Raw genomic sequence first — 27,850 nt, 5'->3', positions numbered from 1 at the left:
CTTTTCAGAACTCATGGCTGCCTTTATGTCCCGCTCAGTTAATTTCCAAGATTCACCAATCTTTTTTTTAAACCAGGATAACTTGTTTGGCATCAGCTTCTCTATGCTCTCATTGTTACTTTTACACTTGAAACACAAGCATTTTATATTTTTTATAAAAGTGCTTTCTAACTCTAGAGCAAACTTGACCTGCAATATATTTCAAACATTGTTTAGCGAATCTGAAAAAGATTTACTTAGCATTTAGTTTTCATCTCATCATAGAATAAACTGAAACTTGCTTTTCAAATGATATGGTTTATAACATGTCGAGTGTGCAAAGCGTTCATTTTTACTTTGAAACCGAAGATCTATTCTTAAGTCATTGCCGTAGGAAAAGCAACCAAATAATTGTTTCAGGAATCTGGCACCACGAGTCATATATATCTAACATCGCTGAATGGCTCGATACGGCCTTTGGCATTAATTAATAATATCCCGATGAACGGCATATTAACTAAATAAGCAAAGTTTTAACAATAAAACCCTAAATTTGAATGTAAATATTAACGACATTTCTTAAAGTTTAGCAGTCCATCATCACTTTCCTCATGCAATCAATCGTTGCAATTTTTATCCAGTTTTATTCTAAATTAAACGATTTCTTTTCAAGTAATAAAAAGTAAGTTTACTTTTGTTTTATTTTGTCTTTTTAATTCAAAGAGGAAAATCTCCATAACAGAGCCCAAATGTTTACATGTTGTATTTTCTAAACGGTTCGCGAGATCTCGAGCATTTTCACAGTGTTGTGGCGGACAAAATACGTATTTACTGCTGTTTTGCAGAAAAAATGTCAAAGAAATTTGCTATATTTTAATTTTAAACGATGTATTTCGCGATGAAGTAAAGCGGCATTAAACGTTTGCTTATTTGTAAGCTTTGGAAACTGGTATGATGTCTTTTAAACATTATTAACAAAATATAAAAAAGCAGCTGATTAAAATTTGGAAGCCAGAACTGCCTTTTAATAGGAAAAATACAATTTAAAAAAAATCTGCAAAACAGCGAACTTGTTTCTACAGGTATAGAACATGAGGTAAAGAATTTTCCAAAATTGGATAGATGGAAAAATTCTGAATTTCTTGACAATGGAATGGCTTTTACACATATGCAAGACTGTAACAGTGTTCTACGCAGGCTTTACGCTGGATTTACGATAAAAGTGTGTTACATCAAGGTGAGAAAGTAAAAATGGATCAAGAAGCATTAAGCTGATGCATATGAATTTCTTATGTTTTTATAATAATCAAAAACTCCACAGAGATTTCTTACAATACTCGTCTGCCTCGAAGCCGAATAATCCATGTCTCTATATGGGTCACTCGTACCTATTAATTACACGTTTGACGCATAGTGATCCGCGCTATAAACGTTTTAATTAAAGTCTCCATGTACTGTGCTATGCATCTCATAGTCTTACCTATCTGCTTTAAGCTCAGTTTCGATTAGTGTGAACAATTATTATTGCCTATAATCAGCTAAATTTGTGTCTTTTAGAGAGTTATAGGAACAGGCTCCTGCAACATTTTCAGTTTTGCCGTGTTGGACTTTCTTTAGGGATTCTTATGTTCTCTATTTTAATGACAAAGTAGCATCTAGATATAAATGAAAACACTGAACAATCTTCAGGGTTAAAGAAATTAACGTCCCTGATTGATTGTACTTGCTTGGTGTGATGACTTTTAACGGTCTCCAAAAGGCACTTAAAAGAGGTAGGTGTGCAACAAAAAGGTAATACATCTATAAATAGGACAATTATGGAAATAATGAAACATAGTTGTATAGGAAATACTTTATTTTGTATGTAGATTTGGCTCAATAAATTAACAAAAGTGATATAGATATTGTACATGAGGAAAATCATGACCCGGTCGATATATTAATATTAATATTTTTCATTTCTTTGGAGTAATTGCATCATTTTTTTAATTTTTTTTGTCCTTTTCCTAATTTGATGGTATTTATGATTTCACCCTTGATCACGGCAGTGATCGCACATTTTATTCGCCAGAGCACATTCCAGCCGCCACCGCACGCTGCACAGTACCAAAGCAAGCTGTCAAACAGTTAAACATCACTAGATGCCTTCTCTTTCATAAAAACAGTGGATATTCCTTGTTCAACAATCCGGAATTATTTGAATAGATTGTTTGTAAAAGGACCATCTGTTGATCATTGCTGCACAATATTAACTAAAAACAATTTAAGCCAGGCTTTTGCCTTGCCTTGTTGATCATTCTCGTCTGTTTTGTAAAGGATGAGCTATTGAAAATTCCTGTTGAGTTTCATCAAAACTGGATGAAATCGCTGAATTTACGATAAAAGTGTTTTTCATAAAGGTAAGAAAGTAAAAATAGATCAAGAAGCATTAAGCTGATGCACATGAATGTCTTATATTTTTATGATAATCAAAAACTCCACAGAGATTTCTTACAATACTCGTCTGCCTCGAAGCCGAATAATCCTTTTCTCTACATGGGTCACTCGTACCTATTGATTACACGTTTGACGCAAAGTGATCCGCGCTATAAACATGTTAATTTAAGTCTCCATGTGCTATGCATCTCATAGTCTTACCTATCTGCTTTAAGCTCAGTTTCGATTAGTGTGAACAATTATTAATGCCTCTAATCAACTAAATTTGTGTCCATTAGAGAGTTATAGGAACAGGCTTCTGCAACATTTTCAGTTTTGCCGTGTTGGACTTTCTTTAGGGATTCTTATTTAGAATTGAGCAGAATTCAACATTTAACACGAATATGGTGACATTTGGAATTAAGAAACATCCGCAGATGTGTTCATAAAGCGGTTTCATGGAACTTTCAATGTTGCCCTAAACGAGAAAACATTAGGCTGAACTAAGTAAAATTGAATTTTGAAAGAGGATCTGAGGTTATGAAGCTTGCATATCGCAAGACAAATTTAAAAAGCAGGCAACATATCCTAAGGATGATCATACAGTATTCAAGTAGGAATACTGGGACCACCCAAGTTGAAAATGGCCGAATAGTAGAAACAAAAACTTATCAAATGTTTGAGGATACGTCGTTTAAAGGACTTCATATTCTAGCTTCTGTAGCCATCTGGTTAGTGAAGCGGATCATCTGAGCATGCTAGTGAAGGACCATTGCTATATAGTCAATTTCAATCTTAAAAGTCTTCCTTATATGTACATTATACAGAGATTAATAACAAGACATGGAACAGTAAATACATCATAAAATAAGTAAATACCTGGAACAAAGGTTTAAGCATGAGGAACAAGTAGTAAACCAAAGGAAGAACCGCCTTACTTGCACCATACCTTATATACACTAAAATATTCCGTTTTTGAAGTCTTTTCACTGATTTTCTTGACGTGTCGCGATAGAAAATAAATTTTCGACCTTTGTACATCAATTGACGTAGTTTTGAACCGATAATCTTTAACTTTGTGCAATTTGCAGATCAAATCTTATATCTTTTTTTCCAATAATATTAATTTTGATTGTGCAAAATTACCGAAAATGTAAACAATTAGAAATATATTTTCATTTTTTATTTTCTCTAAAGTTATATATATACATATAAACGTACTTTTTTGCATTTTAATGAAGTAATTAAGTATGTTTTTGTTTGTTGTTTGGGGTGCCGAGCTTAAATTGAAATAATGAAAATATATATTAATGAAAGTTTAAAGACTCTATCAGCTAAATTTAACGCGTAAATTATAACATTTTGTATAAAAGAAAGAATTCCGGTATAAAGAACATACTTTTATACATGTGTAAATAATTAACATCGCCCTGAATGAACTTTCAATATGAAAGTTGAAGCACTTTGGAAGGATTTCGAACATGCTAGACAGCAATGACACTTAACCTGTTGTAAAGTGTTTAAGTTCAGTTTTCACTGTGTCATGTTGTACTATGATGCTTTTCTGTTCTTGTTTGTGTTGGTGAATGACTTATGCATATCTAGATTAAAGTCACAAGAAATCAATATATCATCAATATAATTATGAAATGCGTACTCATTTATACTAAATGTATTAGTACTAAATTTGTACTAAAGTATTTTAAATACCTTCTAAGATACCCTTTGAAATGTGCCAGAAGGGATTTTCTGTCTCGGAGAGGAAGTTCTATTCATTTACTCTCGATCTCCTCTGAATTTCTATTTCTGCTCTACTTGAACCGGAATGTGGTATTAAAATAGATGAAAACTCCTCTATGGTTATTTCAACGACAAGCTAATCCTTGAGAATACCATATACTCTAATGAGAGAGAGGGCATTATTTATCGCAAGAAACAAGGTTTCATTTGTTTGGGCAATTTGAAACACCACATCAGCATTTGCGATCAAAGTATCATAATCTCACTGAACACATCGGCTCAAAGTTTTGTTCCTACTTCTGGCAATGAATGAGCTCAACAATCATTTATTACTTATGAACCTGCTTAACAATAAGAATCTGACGTTGTCCACTTTGTTATAATCTGGTCGGAGTCCAAGGTCGGCCATTTTGAAACCGCCACAGTTTACATGATAACTGAGAAGTGCCATTGATGTTTTAATGGTACCTTTTATTTTTGTGTCATACTTTACCCTTATTTACAAAGTTTAAAACTAGCGAACCCACTAGCAGAGGTTGACACATTCAACATATCATTACTCATAGGAGCGGATAAAATTGGGAGATTAAAGGAGACCGTATGATACGGGGAGACGGCCCGACAGCTTTCCAGTTAAAGATTGGATTTTTACTGTCCGGACCACTTCTGGGCACGTCATCAAATTCAGCTACGAACTACATTATGAACATTATAAGATCTGCAGCAGATGACGATGATTATCGTGAGCGATTCTGGAAACTAGAATCAATCGGCATTTTACCTGCAGCGGAGGCAAAAGCTTCTGACTCCTTGCATAATGTTCAGAAGAACTGCTTTACCTTTGAAAATGGTCAGTATATGGCCATAGAAACGAAACCCGATCACTCTAATTTACCCGAAAACTATAGCATCATATTGAGAAGAACTCAGAACACCTTACGACGACAACGTTGAATCCTTTTTGCTAGAAAAGTACGAAGATATAATGAAATACCAGAAAAAGGGCCTTTATTATAGCGAAAGTGAATTATTTATAAAGTTAGCTCACTATATCAGACATCACGGAGTTAAGAAACATTTGGTCAACACCGCTGACTGTAGTTGTCTTCATAACAAATTTTCAGCCAGTCTTAATGATTGCATTGAAACAACCCTCCTAAGATCAATTTAAGAAACACAGATATGCCGTCTGCAAAGATATTAGAAAAGCTCCTCCTCAAATACAGATCAACGAATCACACAATTTCTGTGACTGAACGACATTTATGATCCACATAGTGACCACCTTACGACATACAGATTCAAGTCCGTGCTTTTCGGTGCCACATGTTCACCATTTATACTTCTTCATGCCACTATAACTAAGCACTTGAGTGCTAAAAATCAAAACTGCGTGAGTGCAATACTTAGGAAACATGATAAACAATATCAACAAGGAAAGGCGTCGTTCAATGAACAAAAACAGGACAGGGAACAAGACTTGTTTGTTTATAACGTGATGCTTAGTTTTTCTAACGAGAGTTCCTTACTTGGCTACTTCTAGAGCTCACAGAAATTGATGACATCTGCTGCTTTTAACTTGCGAGCATGGAGCTGGAACTACAGTTCAATGCGCAGCCTGGCAGAGGCATACGAAGTAGCCAAAACTGATGAAATAACTACATCTTTGGAATAAAATGGGACCCGACATCACACCAGATGTTCCTAGCAAGAAAGACAATATATACGGCCAAATTGTTAACAAAACATGTCATACTCAAAGGAACATAGAAGATTTACGAGCCCCTTAGCTTCCTAACCCAATTTACTATTCGTCGAAAAATCCTACTTCAAGATATTTGGCAGAAAACGTTCGATTGGGACACGTCCCTAAGAGATGACAAACAGACACAATATTAACTTTGCTAAAGACTTAATCATTGTGACCCCAATCCGAGGCCCACATGGAAGATCGGGAAACTGAATGTGTAAGCCTCGTTAAATAAAGTCGTTACTTACTTACTTACTTACTACTTACTTACTATACCCTGGAGGTTATTGTAAGCAATCTAACTCTATGGTATTTACTTCTGGTACAGGCGACAATGCTGCTTGTTTGGTGTCCCCCTGGGCTCCTTGCCACTGGCTCTTGTTACTGGGTTGGGTGAGGGTTGCGTTCATTGAATGCAGTCATTTTTTGTTTATCTTGTTTATCATATTTTGCGCATGCTTAGCAATTCATTTTCATGGTTTTGTAACACCAATCTTAAGGCCTATGGAGCAGTGATATACATTGCACTTGGTGACCAGTCTGTACGTGTAATGTCAAGGACACGTGCCGCAAATATGAAGCTTTTGCAATAATCAAGACTTTACTTATGGCTGCAATGATTGGTTTAAGACTTCTTCGGGACCTATTACAGACGATATTTACAGCATCTTTAACTTGTGTGTTGTCTGATAATCAAATTGTTGAAAATATTTGATAAGAATAGAGTAGCTGAAATACACCATCTTTCAGAGAAAAGGAGATGGGTGTACTGTCTGATCGAGCACAATCCGGCTGACATTTTGACAAAAAAAGTAACAGCTACCGAATTTCTAAATCGCACAGAAAGAACCCGATTTGTTGAAAGGTGAAAGTCGGTACTTAAGCCAAGCTGCTGTTGAAACAATTGTGTAACTAGCAGATACAGAGAGACAAGTTGATACATTTGTTACCATGTCAACCTCAGCTATTCACAATGTCATTGATGTCAATAGATATAGCCGTTATAGAAAGCATCTTAGAGTGACAGCCTTCATGATGAGATTAGGTCAAAATTCCCGAACTGCGAAAACTTACAATAAAACGTCAACTTTGGCGTAAACTGTTGAGATTCCATATTTTCCAAGCAACCACCTATAGAGCTATAGTTTCATGTTTAAAGTACGGAAGGAGAAACCTAACACTTCGATTATTCCTTGACAATAATGGCTACATTCGCTGTAGTGTAGAATTTTATAACGGCACTCTTGCTGAGCAAATCCGATTCCGACGAAACTTATTGACGCCCATGAAAGTCCATGACACTTACACGTAGGCATGAATGCGCTTATTAACCATATACGCAAAATATACTGGATACTGCCGGTGCATTCAAAAAATACCCAGAAGGCGAAACCAGTGCAGACGAGTATCAGGAAGACCGTACACAGCGACAGATTCATCACCTTTACAAAAGATATGAGTTTAAGATATACAACCTTTTACTGTGACTGAAGTTGATTTCACAGGAGCTTTACATGTACATGTAAGCGGAAAAATAAAAAAAATGAGAGGGCATACATTTGTCTTTTACTTGTGCTTCGTCTAGAAGTTATTTCAGTTATGACTAAATCTTCATTTATACAAGCGTTTCAGTCGTTCCATAGGTTATGATAAGATAATTTATCTGGAAGCAGCAAATACAATACACCAAACACCAATTAATGAAATCTACTTCCGTAACATGCCTGTTTCACAATCATGGTACAAAGAAGAAATGTATACCAAAGTGCGTTTAACAACTATGCCTTACAACGAGGGTGTATCTGAACCAAAACCGTTGTCAAAAGATCACCAAACAAGCAAGGATAAAGGCACAGGTCACCGTGTCCTGAATAGTTGGCACCACGAGTATATGATGTCATTATGCTAGTATCTTAAAACTACGGGAACCAATGTCCAGACGATTTAAGTCGGCGACGTAGTACTTATTCATAGTGAGACCGAAACATTACAGTGGAAATTAGGAAATATTGAATAACTGGCAAAGATGGATTGACACGAGTAGCGATGGTTCGCACCGGTAACGGGCACACTTCACATTGAGACCAATTGTTCCCCTTTGAAAATGTTGAACAGTTATCATATTTTGCGTCTGGGACGACTTTACGTTAGCGGGACCGGCAAGCAGACATGTGGGCGAGAAGAAGTGATATACGACTCATTTCCTTTTTGTTGTTAGTTTTCCCGTTCATGAACATTTATAATTTTTGAAATAACGCAAAGCATTTGCTTCATTATTCACTTATCACTTAACAGAATATAATTATATTAAATTGGCAATTAAATACTCGAAAAGAATATTACTCATTCACAAAATTTATACGTATGTTGTTAAACATGCTTTAATAATTATTTATGAGTATTCAAATTAAATACCTGCATTTGCTTTTTAGCAAGATCAGCCTTTTTTTGGAATTCATGTATATTATCTACTGCTAAACCAACCTGTAGATATAATGGAATACCTTAAAATAATGTAAAATATGAAAAATTTATATTCTGTTTAAATACAAACTAGTTTTGCTTTCAAAATAAATAAAATCTTAAGTAACTTCTACATCGACGGGCAATAAAACTGAGATAATGTATTGAAATGTTTAATACTGTATATATAGTTACGACGTGCATAAGTGTCATATATAGATATTTGCATGATTTAAAACTTACAGAATCAATAAAATCGATATTGTGATATACAATTATATTCTTATTATCAACATTAATTAGGAAAACAAGGATAACAATAATAAAACCAAGGCAAACTTTTCTTATCTCAAAAGAACAAAATGATTTGTTTATCAAAAGATATCTTCAATATATTTTAAGGTTGTGGTGTTGTGTGTTGGGGGGGGGGGGGTAGTTAATAAAATGTTTATTGAGTTTAGGTAGCTGAGGGTATAAATGAAAATAACGATTAGATAAAGTAATATAAATTTACCAGTAAGTTGATGACTACAATAGCCATAAACAACATGAAGATGACGAGGAACACATTACTCATTATTTCATAAAGAACAGTATCGTCTAGAAACGTTGAAACAAAGTCCGGACCACCAATCATCATTGAGGTTGTTCTCAGTGATGTCCAAATTGTACTAAACGGTTCCTAGAAATCATATAGATAACATGAAATACAGGCCAATTTAACATCATGATTTGATGACGTCATGAATGTACGGTAATAGGACCAGTGCGTTTTCTCTGAGAACGAAAAGCGCGAATGATGACAGTAAGATGAGGACAGTACGACAGAACTTTAGTGATAATATGACGGTACTATGGAGAAACACGACAAGACGATGATGATAGACCATTTCGCTGTCGTATTTTCACCTGAGTACTGTCACCATCATACTGTCGTACTGTCACAATCGTACTATGGTACTAACACCATGGTACTGTGGTATTATCACCATTGTACTGTGACAGTCGCCTTCCTGTTGAGCATATGCAAACATTTCATTCACTATAGCTTGCGACCATATACAGGCGTTTTATATAAAACATATTTACCCTATCAAAGATCAACTATCAAGTAATGATAAAAATGTACACCTTTGTCTTCATAATTTGTATTTCAATGGATAGGCAAAATCTCGAAATTTTAAATTTTAATGAAAATGTAGTTATTTCTTAAAAATGATTTTGGCTATTATTTACAAACTTAAAATAAAATGAATTGAATCAACAATAGATGATATGTAAGGTATCTAAAATCTAACTATCTAAGTTTTTCTATCATGATATATACACGAATTAGGAGAGCTTATTTAACATCAGTATTCATAAATGCAAATCAAATACGTAGGAATTGATTCAAAATCATTGCAATTTTGAACATTTACAGGTCTTTTTTATATTCAAGATTGTACGTGTTGTTTGCTGTTTAGAATAAATAATTTCTATCTAAATTAAAGATTGTATTCAATAAAATATTTATTTGAACTGATTGTTTAACTTCATCTTACCTGATTATGAAACAAGCAGTGGAACGATATAGCAAAGGCAACAATCAGGAGTGAAAATACAAGGAGAAACTTCATAAACACTTTGATGATCCGGTACAACATAACTACATATATACCTAACCATTCGAATTTCTGAATGATAAATAACATATTGATCCAAGCGAGGAAGACGGATACCGTTCCGCAAATCCATTGCCATTGCTGAAAAAAATGCGCTTGGGTAACATGATGGTTTTATAGCATAAAAGTTCTTATGATGCAACAGTAGCAAAATGTGTTTCCCTATTAAATCTGACATATATGAATAATACCTTTTATCAAGACCGTAACTATGAGATTTATTGCAACATAAAACAAAAATATTTCCAATGGTGGGCGTTGTTAATGACATTGCCCGACGATTGCATTTAGTTTACATGTTTTAAAATTGAACACGTGTCAGAATTGTAGTTATGTTGCGTGTTTGATTAGATAGGATCGTGATATTCATCCTATGCTGTGTTTCGTGCTATCAACGGAACTTTAAACCCTTAAATGCATCATTAATATAATATTGTTTGATACCACAGTGCAAAAATCATTTGATAACTCGAAAACCTGTTTTATAAAGGACATAAAAAATCATACCAGCCGATAACCAGAATCGCTACATCCGCATGTATTGGCCACAAATATAATTGCAGTGATGCAGGTTATCCATTTAATAACATTTTCAATTTCCAAAAAGTAAAACCATACTTTCCAGGAGAACATTTGTTTCATGTCGAGTATCTGTATAAATAAACCATTTTAAACAGTATATAAACTTTTGAATAATAATTATTATAGTGCACCGAACACAAGAACGGGGTTCAGATTTGCCCTTATCTGTTCGTCAGTTTCCATGATGTATCACATGTAGCAGTATAAAATCAATACAATTTACAGGAAAATTGATAAGCATGTGAAGCTTCGCACCTGGGGTTTTGGCGTGAGTTATTGAATATATTGCACTTTTCAACTTTTATTGTGCATCATAAACGTTTTTGACTAGGAGGCAAATAATCTTTCAGAAATGTTGATCTCAACATGTGAAGTTGTGCACCTTGTTGTTTGCTTGTAGATTTTTTAATTATTATCTGAAGAGTTATTGTCTTTGGCTTAATTAAAATTTGCAAGTGTCAACTTGTGTCGCGCGAAGGACCAATTTTATTTTTACAAATGTCGTGAAATTTAACGGGAATGTTGGTCGGCATGAAAAGCTCTCCACAGTGGGTTTGCATGTGGATTGTGGATTCATTCAGTATTGATAGGGAAATTCTCATTGACTAGGCTAAAGTTGGCAGTTTAAAATATGTGTCGCGCGTAAACCAAAAAGAATCTGACCTGAATTATTGAACTGTACAGACGAAATTGTGCACCTGGAAGGTTGTTAGTGGATTTATTCATTATTTATATAGATATTTTCATTGACCAGGTGAAAAAAATGCAATTTTTGCCTTTCGACCCCAAACTTGTTTCAACTAAATTAGTGAAATAGATGTGTTTATCAGCACGTGCAGCTATGCACCGGACGTGTGCGTGTACATTTATTAGGTATTTGTAGAGTACGCCTTAATGTTGGTCAGTTATGCATCTGGGTTTCTTGTAGACTTATTCAGTATTTTTAGAGGTTATGCCCTTGACTTTGTAAAATATTTGCATTTTCTATCTTCTTTCGCGTGAATTCCAACTGATATTTGATATAAATGAAGAAAATTAACAAAACAGTGAATAGATGGGTTTCCGCGTCTTATGGACATATTTCTATTGTATCGTTTGTTTTTAAACTGATGTTTATCTCCTTTAAAAAAAGGTTTCTACATACTTCATAATTTCATGTCTTTCATTTAATCCTTAGTGTCATAAAATTAAATTATAAGTATTGTATCGTATACAGTTGAATCTGATAAGAGTAAAATCTATTTTAGCATTATAGATCAAAATCTGGAAACAAAAGTGATCCCTCGGAAGCATAAGTTTTCTTACCTGAATGAGCAATATTATCGAAGCCAATGCCATGACTCCGTACTTCGCAAAAGATGCGAATACAGAAATACTCTCGTTTGTTAAATCTGAACAAACAGAAAATCTGTAAAATAATAATTATCTTGCAGGTGTACTGAAAATGAAGTTAAGACATCAAATTGTTAGATATGAAACTCTGACTGAAAGAGAAAAGATACAGCTTATTGTCTAGTTAAGCATTCCTGTTGTAAGAATTTTTTGTCGTTGGTGAGTTTGAAGATGGCACATATGATTTAATTGATCGTATGTTTTATTTATGTAATGCCAATGGATCATATGTGATTTATTACATATTAAGAGTATCTTTTTCTTCATTAAAAATTAATAAAATTCAATAACAAATTTATGTTTTAGTATATTGTATTATTAATATACTTTTTATATTAAATATTTGCAAAAACATACTTTTGAATATCTAATTTACTCCATATAAGTAATGAAACGTGAGTATGAATGGATGGACGTTTTTAACTAACGAGGCTAAATCGATTAGATTTGATCCAATAATTATTTCGATTGAGCAAATCCCGAAAGTGCATTGGTAACATTGCATAACTTGTGGAATAATTAAAATCATTGTATTATATTTTATGAAAGACTTTAATATGCGTTTGCTTTTAGCATGACACATTTCAGAATAATAAAAACGAATGAGTAATCATGTCATAACTATTTCACTACAGTGGCCAACGTACAATAAATACCTTGATCATTTGTTTAAAAACAGATTTGTAGTAACATTGTCTTTTAACTAAGGTTTTTTCTAACTCACAAAATTCATATTTTCAATTCGCATTTTGTGTTTAGCTCTCTTTTATTATTATATGAAACATAACAGTATTACTTACATTTTAAATGGTGCATCTTTTTCTAAAATTAAAATCACACACGAACATCAACATGCCTTATTTTTTAAACTTACCTCTGAAACTGATATGGGGCACGTACATCAAGCGTGAAGCCAGTAAGCAATGCAAGAAAAATTGCATACAGCAAAACAATTAGGATGTTTAAAACAAGACCGATGCTTATCCATTTCCTCTTAAGAAGGGCTGACACTAATGGGTGGTCTAACAATTCTATTCGTTTGAATGCGACCTGTAAATTTCAAACAAGTCTAAGCATCAGTATTTTAACAATATCAAAAAATTACACAACTTCTTCAGATATAAAATCATTAAAAAATGTACAACAAGAGTTCTTAAACCAATAAGAAGTGAAATTGCTTACCATAATCATTAGAGGGTGGTTTTCTTTGATAATGTTTGTTTTCTCGGTGTATGGTTTACCTATAAAAAATACCACTTTGAAATGGACATCACTTGAAATTAAACCGTTTTTTTCATGTGTTTTCATGTGCATAAATGTAAATGTATCAAAGTAATAATTTTAAACATTTTGGAATGATTTTAACGTAAGGATTTATTAAGCTATACACTATCGCATTATAAAGCCGATAAAATTAGTGTATTTAAATTTGTATGAGTGAAGCTTATCATCATTTAGCACTGGCTCTTAAGTTAAATAGTTTGATAGATGCTATACCCAAATGAACACAAAATATCATAACTGTATTCATTTCCTAGCAAGAAACCAAATTTTATATGTTTTTATGAAGTGGATTGAAAGTAATTAGTATTTAAAACATACTGCTCTGCCTCGTATCCGAATCTTTAGAATGTTTCTGGTCAACTTTCTTGTCAGCTAAGAAAGACACAAAAAATGGGGGCAATTATCATTTAGAGAAACGTGAAGTTATCCTTTTTAAATAAAGTGTATATTTATATTCTGTGTGAAGAAAATTATGTTTTACTTTTCAAAAACAAGACACCACTCAACATTTTAATATATTGACTGTATATACGTTCAGAATAATTTTGATGATATGCGGCCGTACACATCTTACCCGTTCGCTTAGTTTCGTATAGACCTTTTTTCAGTACGATTATTCCATAGCAACATATGTTGCATTTAGTGCCTGCGCATTCTGCGTACGACAAAAGCGCAGTAACTATAGCATACATTTAGCGCACTTAAAGTCTTTAAAAGGCGTGAATTCAAGTTATGTCATCCAGTACAAAAGAAATTTTGGCATGAATAAAAGCGGTAAGTACTTAAAACGTGAATTGATATTTAAAACAGATATACAAAATTAGCGGGCCTTATAATTCAACGACCAAAAGTCCTCTGTTCAAGGTATCGTTTGGTGACTTTTTCATCAGTAATTTAATACAAACAGCAGGGTGTTAAAAATCACATTTTATAACTTATGTTTTACAAAATATCATACAATTGGTATTCCTTTGAAAGTGGATTTGCAAGGCGGTTAGTGTCAAACAGACTGACACGTGACCGGTTGTTTTTTTGCCAGCTACTTAACAATATCATTCAACTGGGTCGTTTTAGTACCATGACGTAGTTAGTTACATAATATTATAAATATGATTAAACGTTATTTAAGTTTTTTTATTTATACCAATCTCATCAATGTTTATTGATTTTGTGAAGTGACAAATAGTGTACAAGACGTGCATTTCCATGTGTTACAAGAGACCGGAAAAAACGTGTGTTATTCCATCGCCCATTTTAACTTTACAAAAGTTTGAAAAATTAAAAATTATTTAAATATTTTCTGTGGCTAAAATTTCTGTTTGGCATCTCAGTCAAGTTGGATAAAGGATGAAATTAGCTAAACTGAAAACTTTAAATGCATTATATCACGTGTTCCAACTTTTTTCGGAATGATATTTAACCTCGATTTTCAATTTTAATACAATTTATATGAAAATGTAACATATTATATGTACAATCTACTCTTGTTATCTCGATGTCTCCGGGAACGTCCAAAAATGTAGAGATAACGTAATGTCGAGATAAATATATTAGGGTTTGAATAAGGCAGAAACTTATTTTTACAAAAGACACGTGCATACCTTATGTCAAATTAACTATGATATCCCCATGTCTTGTTTCCATAGGACTAGTCAATTTTAAGAAACATTAGAGGATTTTTTTACCTGCGGAAATACGGGTGTTTGAGATAAAAACACATAGGGAGGTTCACCCAGATATAAATCAATATATTGAAAACTTTGTTTTCAGGATGGTTGATCCCGATATCCTCCTGGGTTAGTTATCGGGTCTCGAGATTTTTTCGATCGCTGATTGGTGGTGATGTTGTGAAACAGTATTGCAACGATAGCGTTTCTATACTTTCACTCTTTCACTTACTTTTAAAGGGACTCCACTGAGGTTTTTTGACATGACGGGACTGGAAATATCTTTTTGAGATTATTACTCCATCTGATGTAGGTCTATACCAACAATTTATGTGCAAAATTTCAGATCATTAACTCGGTTCGTTTTTCCAGAATAATTGTTTTAATTGTCAAAAATGACCTAAAACTGAAATGCGTTTAAACGCTTTTCACTCAAATCGGACTGAGAATTACACAAATATACGAGTTTCAGTGTATTTCTAGGTATATTTCTTAATTATCTTTTGCATATATTTCCGTTTTAGGTGCCCCAGTTGATCTATGTGAGAAATTAAAATTTTATGGTTTTAGGCTTATGGACCTCAGTGGAGTTCCTTTAAAGTCATAATGAATTGATACTGTGTTCGAATTTATAACGGCCGTAAAATTAACTCATTTTGGACATAAGTCAATCAACACGTTAAATAGATCAACTTTTATTAAAACAGCTAAACTTGTTACAAAACAAAACCATCATTATGACACCCACTATAGAGCAATTATCGTCAAGTTTATGGTTTTCACACGTTTGAGTGGAACAGACGAAAGAAAACTATTAGTCGAGATAAACAAAAGATAAAAGTGTGAAAATAACAGTTGGGGCTGAAATTTCTCATCGAGATACTGAAAATATCGAAATAAAAATATCGAGATAAACAAATATTTCCAATATAGATAAAGAAGGAAGAAAATCGGGACTTTCAAAGTTTCATCGATATAACGAAATATCGAGAAAAGCGATGTCGAAATAACGATAGTTGACTGTAAAAAAAATATTTTTTTATATGGACGTATTAAACAACAATTAAATTGACTTCTTTTCTTTTTTTGCTTATATATATATATTTTCACATATTTTTGCAACAATAATTTCAACGTCAGTTTAGTGATCGTAAAGGGGGATTCTTAAACAATTGTCTTTTTCATGCCTTTTTGGGTAAATCTTGGCCACAAGGCTTTGAGGGCATCTTTGTGTTTCTGTTGTAAGCTATTTCATATTATTTTCTAATGTTTACTTTAAACAAACTCGGAATTGTCTATTAATTCTTTTTTTCTTCATTTCTATGTAAAGCATGGCTTCTTTTTGCCCTACGCAAATTGCGCATGCGCGAAAAATACTATTTTCAGTCATTTTTTCATAGAACGGACCGCGTGGTAAAAGGTTCTATAAACTAATTGAAAAAATGAACAACTTAAAATTGTGAATTATATAAGTATAACAAACATTACAATAAAAGACTGTCTTTTGATGAACGAAAAATCCTGACAGCCATCAGCAAGCTGTAAATACCGAAAGATATAATGAAGAAGTGATACGATGCGAGCGCATCCTTAAAATCCTGATAATGAGAACACTTTATTAACCGGCATTTTGGAGAGAATAGTCAAGACAAAAACTTCCTGCGTATTCCTTGCGTTGAAATTGTGAAAATATCGATAAAAACTAATTTTCAGATTATTGGAAGTTAAATCATTTTAGTATCTATTTCAAAAATACATTTTCAACCTTTGTTCATTTTCATTTGTACAAAAATGTTTTAAAACGCACTATTTACAGAAATTCTTATTATAAATGTTTGTTCCTTTAAAAATTGTAAACCCGTACTGTTAAAAACTTGACATCCTACAAAAGACCGGAGTTTAATTTTTTTAACATTTTCTAATCATTTATTTAAAACTCTATCCTAATTATATATTTTTGTACTCTGCATTTTAAAATAAACTACCTTCTGAAGTCAAATTAATGTCTCATGAGAAGTTAACATCTTATTGGAAATGAAGGTTTTCCTTTTTCTTGTGCATTCTTCTCCATCGAATCATCACCATCTCTCAGACAACATGAAGGACTACATCGGCAAGATAGCCCTTGCAAATATTACCTATATAGGAAAGTGGCTTTCTCAGAGTATTATTACATAACATGTACGAAGCGTCATACCTCTGAATGCATATATGAATGTCATTGTGGAAAAGTGTTGTGAAAAATCGTTCAAGGCTTCACATGATTGTAAAAAACAAAAACATTGTCAACAACAAAAACAAACAAAACATACAAAAACATAGGAATTAGAATGTGACAAATCAGTTTCTGTCCATATTCAGTCTTTTCACTGTATTTGTAAATAAAACTATTCAGTAATGTTAAACATCTCATACAACACATAAAATAAAATAAACTAAAATTTTGCGGGACATTAACACCTACTAAAGAAATAACAATTAAAAATGTTCTAGCTTTTTGACAAAAAAAATATTAAAATATTAAGAATTAAGATCAACAAGGCAAAGGCAACGTTCACAATTCAATTTTCCATTGAAATAAATGCATTTGCCAGAAGATCAGGAACGAAAATAAAAAAAAAATGCATTTGCCAGAAGATCAGGAACGAAAATATAATTATGATGATATATTATTGTGTTAACTGCTTGTTATTATAAATCTTATTTTTTATCTTACTTTAATACATAAATGATACATTGAATGTCTCTGTTCAGCTCTTTCTTTGTTCATGTTGTGTTTCAAATAATGAATAGTTTTGAACGATTTTCCACAATGACACTCATATATTTGTGTGTGTTTTGTGACAATACTCAGAAAAGGCCCTTTGACTACATAGTTCCTTAGGGTACATGATGTCAATATCGTCCCTCATGTTGTCTGGGTGATGAATTTAACACCATATTAGCGTACATTCATTTCTTAATAAAGTAAATGAAAAATATAAAATTCGATTTTTTTTATTTTTCTTTCCAAGATGTACATTTTATACATTTCCAAGGATAAAAAAAAGATTTTTTTTTTCAGTCAGCTCGTATTGCCATCATTAAGCACAGACTGCCTCTAGTATACACAATTTTATCCGCATTATCTAGATTTGTTTTTAAGTGTGTAAGCAGAATCTCAATTTTAATTTACTGTAAATAGAGCGATTTAAGAAATTTCTATGAAAACGAGACACAGCGAAGACTTGAAATACACTTTTAAAATACATTCTACTGTGAAATAACTTCCAGTCGTCTTAAACTTTTAATAAATCGATATTTTCTCAATTGCAGTTACATGTCGCGGCCGGGGGTACGCATTATCAAGAACCCAATCGCATTCAACACAAAATATACTGACAAGAAAGGGAAAAGTTGTTACAAAGCATTTGTTATATTCAAACTAGAAGTAGGGACATCTTCTTTACAAAGGATATTGAATTCAAATCTTCTCCACGATTTCCTTCAAAATACCTGTTGATAAAGCATTATTATTATCAGAACATTGAGGATGCGATAAATTAAAACCGATAAACTTCGGCGTAACATAATGACTGGTTAGTGTCAGGTTTGACTCCGTTAAACTGTATTGTTAACTAGACATTGTAAGATACATACTGCTCTGTTTCGTTTCCGAATCTTTGGAATGCTTTGAGTCTTCGTTTTTGCTAGCTGAATTAGACATAAATAAATGGTTGTAATTTTTATTTCTTTTGTAATTTGTATTTCATTTTATTTGAATTACATGATATTTCACTTCACTTTTAATATCAACACAAAACTTAACATTTACACATTCACAAATGTATTTTAGAAACTTTGTTTCTATACGTCTGAAAGAGTTTTGTTGATAAGCGCCTGGTCTCTCATCTGTAAGCAATTTCCTGTCCACTTCGTAAAATTAAAATAATAAGCAAAACGTTTACCAAAGTCTTTGGTGATTTAATTCCATGCATATACCTTCCACATATAGAAGATATCTTAAAATAAATGAAGTAATTAGGATAAATTTAATATAAATCTCACTTGCTGGAATAGGTCAACCCTTTAAGGCCCTATTTTCAAAATGATAAAAAGGGAAATAACTGCTTAATATGGATTGCATACCTATATAACTTAACAACAATGTGTACTTCAAGTAGTGATAAGTACGTTGGGAAATTATGAAGCCATTTGTAAAAAACTTAAAATATATCCTACTTGTCGGTTAAGTTAACCATATACATATTAGATATGTTGGAAAGGGCAATAAATTGGAAGCAATGGAAGCTTTAGTTCTGTTAGTTTCCCATTGATTATGGACTTTGTACTGATAATCAAGTGTTTATAATTTATAGCATATAAATATTTCAACTTTACATTGGAAATTTTTATAAGGATTTTTGTTATATGATTTGGTCTACTAGATTGTGTTTTGTGTTATTAAAACTTACTTAACTCAATGGCAGTAGCTATTTTTTTCAAAAAAAATGTTTTCTATTCTTAATTGCTGGATGTAAGTTGTGTTTAAACTATTTTGAAATAAATCGGTTCCAATCATTCTTTGTAAATGTCTCTCTACCATCAATAGATATTTTCGACAAATGCCATATTTAATTGTTAATGACAATTTTCAAGTGATCATTTTCAATCCTTCATATATACAATCTTGCAAAATACTATTCATTTTCATTTTAATTTCATCTTATTTTGAGTGTCATGCAAATTCAAAACAGTTTTGTGCGATTGTCTTAATATATATTTTTGTCTGGATGACCCGGGAAGACAAATCTTAATAAGGTCGTTTCTAATAATTATAAAAGGCATTTTAGACCGAACATGTTGCCAGATATTTTCCTCGTCATCAACTAATGTCTGCTGTATATTGATTTAATTTATTTGCATAATTTAGTTTAACTAGTAAAACATATTTTAAATACAACGGTTTGCCTAATTGTTAAGAACATTATGATGTCCAAACTATTTTTATATATTTTTTCAGATCATGTTGATCCTTAACTAAGCCTATAATGAGAATTGTACATCAATTATAATAAAGTTTAAATCACTGAAATTATTATACATCGGCCGAAGAAAAAGAAGTTAAACTTAGAAAAAAAATAATTACGATAAAAATGAATTTTTGTAACAGTCTCAAGAAAGCACTCAAATGTTCAATATTTTTGCTACACATAATATGCATGTGACTAGGTCCATAACATTTAAACAGACATATGTATGTTCTAATGGAAAATACGATGTAAATAACAAACATATTTTTGAAGTTAGAATTAAATCCCTAAAACATAAAGAAGTTACAGAAAAAAAGAAATTTTAAAGGGAAAATAATTTGAAAATTAATTTGGAAAATGTTGACGCTTATATTAAGAACATTTCATCATTATATGAAAGACGATATGAAATAAAAAATAAAGAGATGAGAGCAATAAAAAGGTCAATAGGGGAAATATTTCTTCAACAAAGTCATGCTAGAGTTTCGAATCTTGCAGTGTGGGTGATAATAAGAATCTGAATTTTCATGTAATTTTGCAGATTTTTTTGCTTCAGAAAGATCACCTTTTCCAGATTTTGAGGTATATAACTTAAGAAACTAAAAAGTTAGGGTAACAAATAAAATAACTCTTCTGTTCAGTGTTCAAGGAGGTAATTCTGAAAAACATGTGTGCTAGAGGTATACATCTTGTCACACACCATGCTGTTGATGATAAGAAACATATATTTCTTAATTATGTAAAGTTTGAGGTAGTTACCTTCAGAAGTAAAAAAGTTACTATATTAATAACATTTTTGAAGGAAACATCAAAGTCCAAGGAGGGATAATTCTGAAAAAAAAATAAACAAAATATGTGCTAGAGATATGACTCTTGTCACAATCATGTGGGTGGTGATAAGTAACTTGATTTAAAGTTTGGAGTAGGTACCTTAAGACATAAACTAGTTTATAGCAAAAAATCTAATCTAATGGTGAGATACTTGTGAAAATATTGTTCCTAGAATTAAAAACATTGTCACATATGAAGTGGTTGATCATAGGAAACATATATTTCAAGTTGATCTCTTGAAAAATAAAGAAGTAACTTAAAGATTAAAAATGATGTATTTAAAGAAAATTCTAAGATGAAAGAGAGATTGTTCAGAAAATATGACTTCTTAAGTCATGAACATTGATGTGGTTGATGATAAGGAACATATATTTGATGTTTGAAGTTGATAGCTTAAACAATAGAATATTTCTCTGCTAAAAACTTTAATCTGAAATCTAGCGCGGATTCCATATACTTCGTACAGTCAGCTGAAAATGATTAGATATAAACGTGATTTCTTCAAAGCTGTTTATTGTACCATTTAGTAAAAAAGTTACATTGTTTTAAAACATGCAAATTTTAATTTTTTTTATTAAATTTTTAAATTTGTTCACTTTTTTTGTCTTTAAGCTGTTGAGAAAAATTCAATTTTTAGTTCTTTTTTCTAGCCTTTTCTAGTTGCGTGGTTGCACTGTAACTTCTTCAATAATTTTGAATCGCCCTTAGGAAATGTTGCCTGCCATTTAAATTTGTCAAATTCTACATTTTGTATTATAAAAAAAATAATAATATAATCATCATATTATATTTCTGAATTAAAAAGATCGTGCTTTGCTATAAATATATGTGATGGTTTGTGAAAATAGTAAATAAATGGATATAATCTAGCAGAGGCATATACCTTTAGTATTATTTTATTTGTGTTCAGACATCGTATTTTGATAATGAACAATTTATATTTAGATTATAGCTCTAGCTATAAAAGGTAGAAATTTGTAACCTACAACAGGATCCGTAGGTATCAGCTGGTAACAGATGCACCGTTTTGGAAAGTATATGGCCAAAGAGAACGCCCTTTTATTTATTTTAATAAAACTTACTAACTTAACTGGAAAAAAATTTGTGAAAATAACAGGTTTTTTTCACATCGTTGACATTACGACCGTTGTTGTCTGCTTTTTAACTTTGTATTTTGACGTCATATATGATATGCAGGCTTCATAACCTCTGATCTGATTTCAAAATTCCATTTGTTTAGGTCCGCCTATTGTTTTCTCTTTTCGGGACCACGCTTACTATTACTTCGGGACCATACGCCGCTTTTCATTGAATAGCACGGCAGATAACCGCCGTATGAAAACATCTGCGGATGTTTCTTAAATTCAAAGGTTCAATCAAACCGAACCTGCAACATTTGCAATATTGATGTTTTGGACTTTTTTATGGATTCTTATCTTCTCTTTTTCAATAATAGCTTGAAAACAAAACTTTCTCATAATTTAAAATAACTTCGTTTTACTTTGACAGGGAATTTTTTTGTTGATATTTATCCTACCTTGTTTACTTGGAGTTATGTGTTTTCTCCAAGTTCCAAGCTGGTAAGTGTCATCAAGAAATTCATAATTGAATGTTACTTCAAATTGCTTGCTGCTCGCCTTCGACATTTTTGTGCAATGATTGAATACTTCCATGGCTGCCTCTTAAACGTGATATAAAAATACGTCCACATGTATATACATTAGAAAGATTGCCTCAATGACATAACTTCTTCAGGGCTAAATGTTTCGTTCAACTTTCAAGTTTTATTAAATGGTAAAATCCCCTTGTTTTAAAACTAACGTATTAACATTACCATAACTACTTTAGTAATGTTCAGACAGAATATTCGCATGTCTGGATGACGATTACACAAAGTTTCGCAAAGTGTTTTTTTTTCAAGCAGCCATAGTAAACAAACCTATGCTACGTATTATAAATCAAATGATTTAAATGTACATTGCATAAACGAAAATGTTTTACTTGGAAGGTTTTGATTTTCTAGTCATTTTTTGTCTTCCTCAGTCTACTAATTGGTGAATAAGGGTCTCAAGAACGACTGTATAATCAAAATTTACCTCTTTTGAATATTTGTGGTTAAATATTAACATCGAAATTAAAACATACATAATGCAAGCAATAGACAGAAAATATAAAGTAAGTTTTCAACATACCAGGCATTTGTCTGATTAGCTTTCTCATTGGTGTGTCATGAAACTCATCCGAGTCATTTAATTTTGATCTTGATCGCAGCATTTTTGTCCATTTGGAGTTCTCAAGTTGAAATATCCTAAGAACTGTTTCCCTGAAAATTGCCGTATGTTGATCAAAATGTTAAGACCATTTATAAGGTTCGTGATTTGCAACACTTAAGTTGTTCACATTATTTTAAAAGACATACATTACTTGTTTGATACACGATGGTGTCAATAACAGCTTGATGAAGTAAAATTCAAACAATAGTTTAAAGCAACTTTTTATGTTATATTATATTTGGAACTACTTCCAAATTGTAATGCTCAAATGGGAAAAATAATTCATGATAATGCAAGGTCAACACTTACACGTGGTTATTATCAATCGCTAGATCTAAACAATTTATTGCTGGTTTATCAAGATCAATCTTTTTTGAACTTGCGAGCTTATAGAAAACTTCCGTTTGACCTTTTTGCGCAGCAAAATGGATAGGTCCCATCTAATTCAAACAGAAATAAGATTGAAATATTCAGAAAAAAACGAATTATTCCTCTGAATAATATAGTAATAATAATATAGTTTGCATATTCAGAACAGAAGAATTAATTTCAAAACTTAAATGCCTCTATATATTCTCAAAGAAATTCAAACTAGAACTTAAGTTTTGTAGAATAAGCAGAATACTGGTAGTGGTAGCACTGTATACATTGATATGCACAAAACATGAAAAAAAGAAATTAATTACGATTCCAATAGTGTGAAATTCTGATATGTAAATTCTTCCTTGTATTCTTCCTTGTAAACACGCCCTTTGTTATATCTACATCAAACCTTGAACAAACGTCAATCTTACATGCGCCGCTGATTTTTCATCAGAACGGTTAAACCAAAATCGGTCAAATGAAAAGAAATTTGTTTGTGAATAATAGGGTGTGTCGGATCAAAACATTTTCGGACGAAATTTTCTCAATACGTATTTGAATTCTTTTTTATTTATATATGAATAAGTCAGAATGGTATTTAAGAAATGGTATGCAAATATGCTTGCAATTATTTTTGGGATAGTGCAGATGAACTAAATAGTGCGCTTACGATGAAAAAGTTTGATTTTTACACTATTGAATTTGATGATTATTCATAATAATTTCTTTTTATCATACCATCAACAATCTATTTAAAAAAATATAACATCTTATCTTGTGTTTTATCCGCGTCATTGTATTAATATCATATCCTGCATGTGATGTGAACGTAGCCGCTAGTCGATGCTGTCATTATTCTGTGATATTTTTATTGTACTATACCCGTACAAATTAATTTTTGAGAAAAAATCTAATAAATAAAGCGCAAACCAAAATATGCGTGTGAAGGCTATTCAGTTATATCAGACAAGTGATAGTACCATGTGACATAACAGATCGTTACCCTTTAAAATCAGCTCTGAAGTCCAAATAGTAAATAAATCACGTGAGGTGTGATAAAAACATTTGTCACATAATACTTGCAAAAATGACCATTATCATACGTAAATAATAAATGATAAAAATATAACATGTTAATTTATTTCATCATTAAAATGGTGTTAGCATCAAATATTTTCTCAAACAAGCTCTTGTAAGCTTTCTTTGCGAAAAGGAAAATGATTAAGATATGCGACTACCTTATTGTTATCTTCCAAATTTATATCAGCGCCACTTTCTACCAGCTTTATTGCGCATTCTAACATTCCATTTTCGGCTGCATAACTTAATGGTGTTCTGCCATTTTTGTCTCTTAAAAATATACTGAATTGTTCTTAACTGTTTAATGGAAAATCACGCATAAATATCACATATATAAACAGTTGTATATAGACGAAATTAATCATTACCCTATATAGCGAATAATTCCACAAAAGTTGTGTATCTCTTTCTCTTGAAAGCATGGTTATTCAAAATTATTTTTTTGATTGGATTGATTAAGTCATCCAAACTGCAATCTTTGTTTGTAAGTGACAACAGCTCATTCAGTAATCTTGAAAGGCACTGAGAGATTATTACGTCATTTTGCACATACCCTCATTCACTCGCCATTATGGAAAAATAAGCCTAACTACTAGTATGTGCTGGTCCGATATATGGAAGCATTATGTTGTTATTAATTAATTTACTTACTTGGTGTTTATTTTTGCACCTTCATCTAAAAGGATCTCAACGACTTTGACATGTTTGATTGCGTCGTGGAGTGCTGTACGTTTTGATTTGTCATTCATATACATCAGCTTCGGTTCCTCCTCAATCAAACGTTCTACAACCCTTTGTAATACAAAAATGACATGAAATCGCTAAATATGACAAAATTGACATTATTTTAAATATGAAATCAACCCATCAACTCAATACTTTAATGCAAATAAAAGTGATATAAAATATAAATTGACAAAATGGTTTTATTTATTTTGTTAAATCAAAACACGCCATAATACACAAAATGCTAAAACTTGATAAGTGCTTGTGAAAAAACGCAATAAGGATTATAAAAGCGAAGAAAACACAAAAAACAAATGTTTACAACAAGCACTTGGTTGAAAAGTGATGAAAAGTAACAGTTACCTTATTCTTCCTTTTGCAGCTGCAAGATGCAATGCTGTCTTTCCATTTTCGCATTTTGTACATAAATCAGATGTTTTCTTTATTAAAATCTAAAACAACATTTCATTTAGTGTATCGTACCTTGTCACAATTTTTTTTATAAAGATCCATTTATTAATACATGTACCTGTTTTAACATTTTATTAATAATATGTCTTTACATAACGGTTATCAACTGATCCTATCTTTACTCGCTGTCGTATAGAATCTAGTGCGTACCTTATTCTTGATTTGATCATTATCTTCTATCAAACTGCCTTTTTTTCTTATTCATTCATAACAATGCTTTCGTTTAGTAAGAAAATGGTTTTAATTAATTTTGTTTTTTTACTCTTTTTTTTCACAACTGTATCTTATAGCAATATTGTTTGATACATTGTCTAATTGTCTAATTAAAAAGGTTAAGATTATTACCTACAGCTTAAAATAAATCAATAGTTTTTTTTTCAATCAATTCAAATGTTTAATGTATTGTTGTCTCATTTTCATTGCTGTATATAATATAACAAGATTTTCTCAACAAATTTAAAACGAAAAATATACAATGTAATTTTTTATTGAGTTTCTTCTTAATATTCCATATTTCCATATTACTATGTCCTTTTTACACACATTGATATTAACCCAGAAAAATGAATTTAGATGCTTTTTTACCTTATTGTTTTAAATCTATTTTGGAAATTTAAATCACAATTATTGTTTTGATATTATCTTTTTAATTTTCTTAATAAATGAAAGTAAACTGTACCTTTACTTTTTAAATCATTCTACAACAACATCTGTACATTCATTTGATGATTAATGCACATTAATCTTATTTTATCTTTATTTTTAAAGGCACACTAGATAAAAAGAGAGGAGTATATAACGGCATGATGTATCAGTACTTTTGTTTGACAATTTTGCAAAACAAATGTTGCTTTTTTAACACTGTGTAAATTTTGCATACAGGTAATCTCTAAGACATATAGGTGACCTACCTTGCCAATTTTACAGGTCCATATAGTGCCCTGGGGTTCTTTCGCTTGATAAATTTGATCCGATTATTGGATGACAATGAATACAATGAATAACATAACATGACAGAAATATAAACAAGAAAAAATAACATTTACCAAGTGCATTCTCTAAAATTACCAAGCCATGGTAACCTAGGGAAAGTGTCCCGAATTGCACCATTCCCGCATTGCACCATTTTAGTTTGCGCAGAATTCATTAAAAAAGAGCATTGTTAAAATTTAAACACGGCTTATATCTATTATTTACATGTTGATAAAATTATAATTTCATTCATAAACGATTTAAAAAATGAAAACGTACATTTAAACATTCCAAGTACCCCTTTTCCGCAGCTACATGAAGAGGTTCTTTTTTATTTTTCGTTTCTTTAGATGTATCACCGGTAGTCTGAAAAACAATAATAAAAGTACGAAAGTAAAACTCATTTAGAGGAAACATTTCGATATCAAATCATGTCTTACAATCTAGCTCCACTCACTCATTATTTTTATTATTATATTAAAACTAAGCTAATATTTATTTTAACACTCATTGTTAAATGAAATTTAACAAGGGAGTATTATTACTCTAATGTGAATCGGGTATATATATATATACCCGATTCACATTAGAGTAATAATACTCCCTTGTTAACTTTCATTTAACAATGAGCGTTAAAATAAATTGTATATATATATACCCGATTCACATTAGAGTAATAATACTCCCTTGTTAAATTTCATTTAACAATGAGCGTTAAAATAAATTGTATATATATATACCCGATTCACATTAGAGTAATAATACTCCCTTGTTAAATTTCATTTAACAATGAGCGTTAAAATAAATTGTATATATATATACCCGATTCACATTAGAGTAATAATACTCCCTTGTTAATTTTCATTTAACAATGAGCGTAAAAAAAAAAATTAGCTTAGTTTTAATATTATAATAAAAATAATGAGTGAGTGGAGCTAGATATATATATAAGACGAATAAGATTTGTATCAATGCTCGAATGCAACATACCGTTTTTGATGCAGTATGACATATTGTAAATATATCAAAGCTGGCCATGAAGCAAAACAGTTATGAATTGTATAAATCGTTAGTTCATCAATCTGTACATATCTCGTTATAGATATAATTATGTACAGTAGGGCGAACGTTTCATTTTAGACGCAAAACGCACGCTCTGGAAAAAACGCACGCACGTTACACGCTA

At 31.6% G+C, this 27,850-nt stretch overlaps 1 protein-coding gene across 1 annotated transcript; it reads right to left on the bottom strand.

Annotated features, from left to right (window-relative positions):
• Positions 1–27,111, bottom strand: LOC132721203 (transient receptor potential cation channel subfamily A member 1 homolog; the record flags this gene model as incomplete). Its single annotated transcript, XM_060705467.1, has 17 exons — positions 26,944–27,111; positions 25,585–25,673; positions 25,147–25,287; positions 24,654–24,765; positions 23,362–23,492; positions 22,972–23,102; positions 22,317–22,460; positions 18,576–18,629; positions 13,588–13,629; positions 13,168–13,226; positions 12,860–13,035; positions 11,899–12,001; positions 10,519–10,662; positions 9,892–10,092; positions 8,862–9,029; positions 8,300–8,368; positions 1–189 (listed from the first exon to the last, which is right to left on the bottom strand). Coding segments are annotated over exons 1-17 (2,091 nt in total), but the record flags the coding sequence as incomplete, so codon positions are not given.
• Positions 27,112–27,850: the final 739 nt, after the last annotated feature.

This window comes from Ruditapes philippinarum, unplaced genomic scaffold, assembly GCF_026571515.1.
Source record: "Ruditapes philippinarum isolate M1 unplaced genomic scaffold, ASM2657151v2 ctg8606_1_1_1_1, whole genome shotgun sequence".
Classification (NCBI taxonomy): Eukaryota; Metazoa; Mollusca; class Bivalvia; order Venerida; family Veneridae; genus Ruditapes; species Ruditapes philippinarum.
This window is presented reverse-complemented; position numbering and strand designations above follow the sequence as displayed.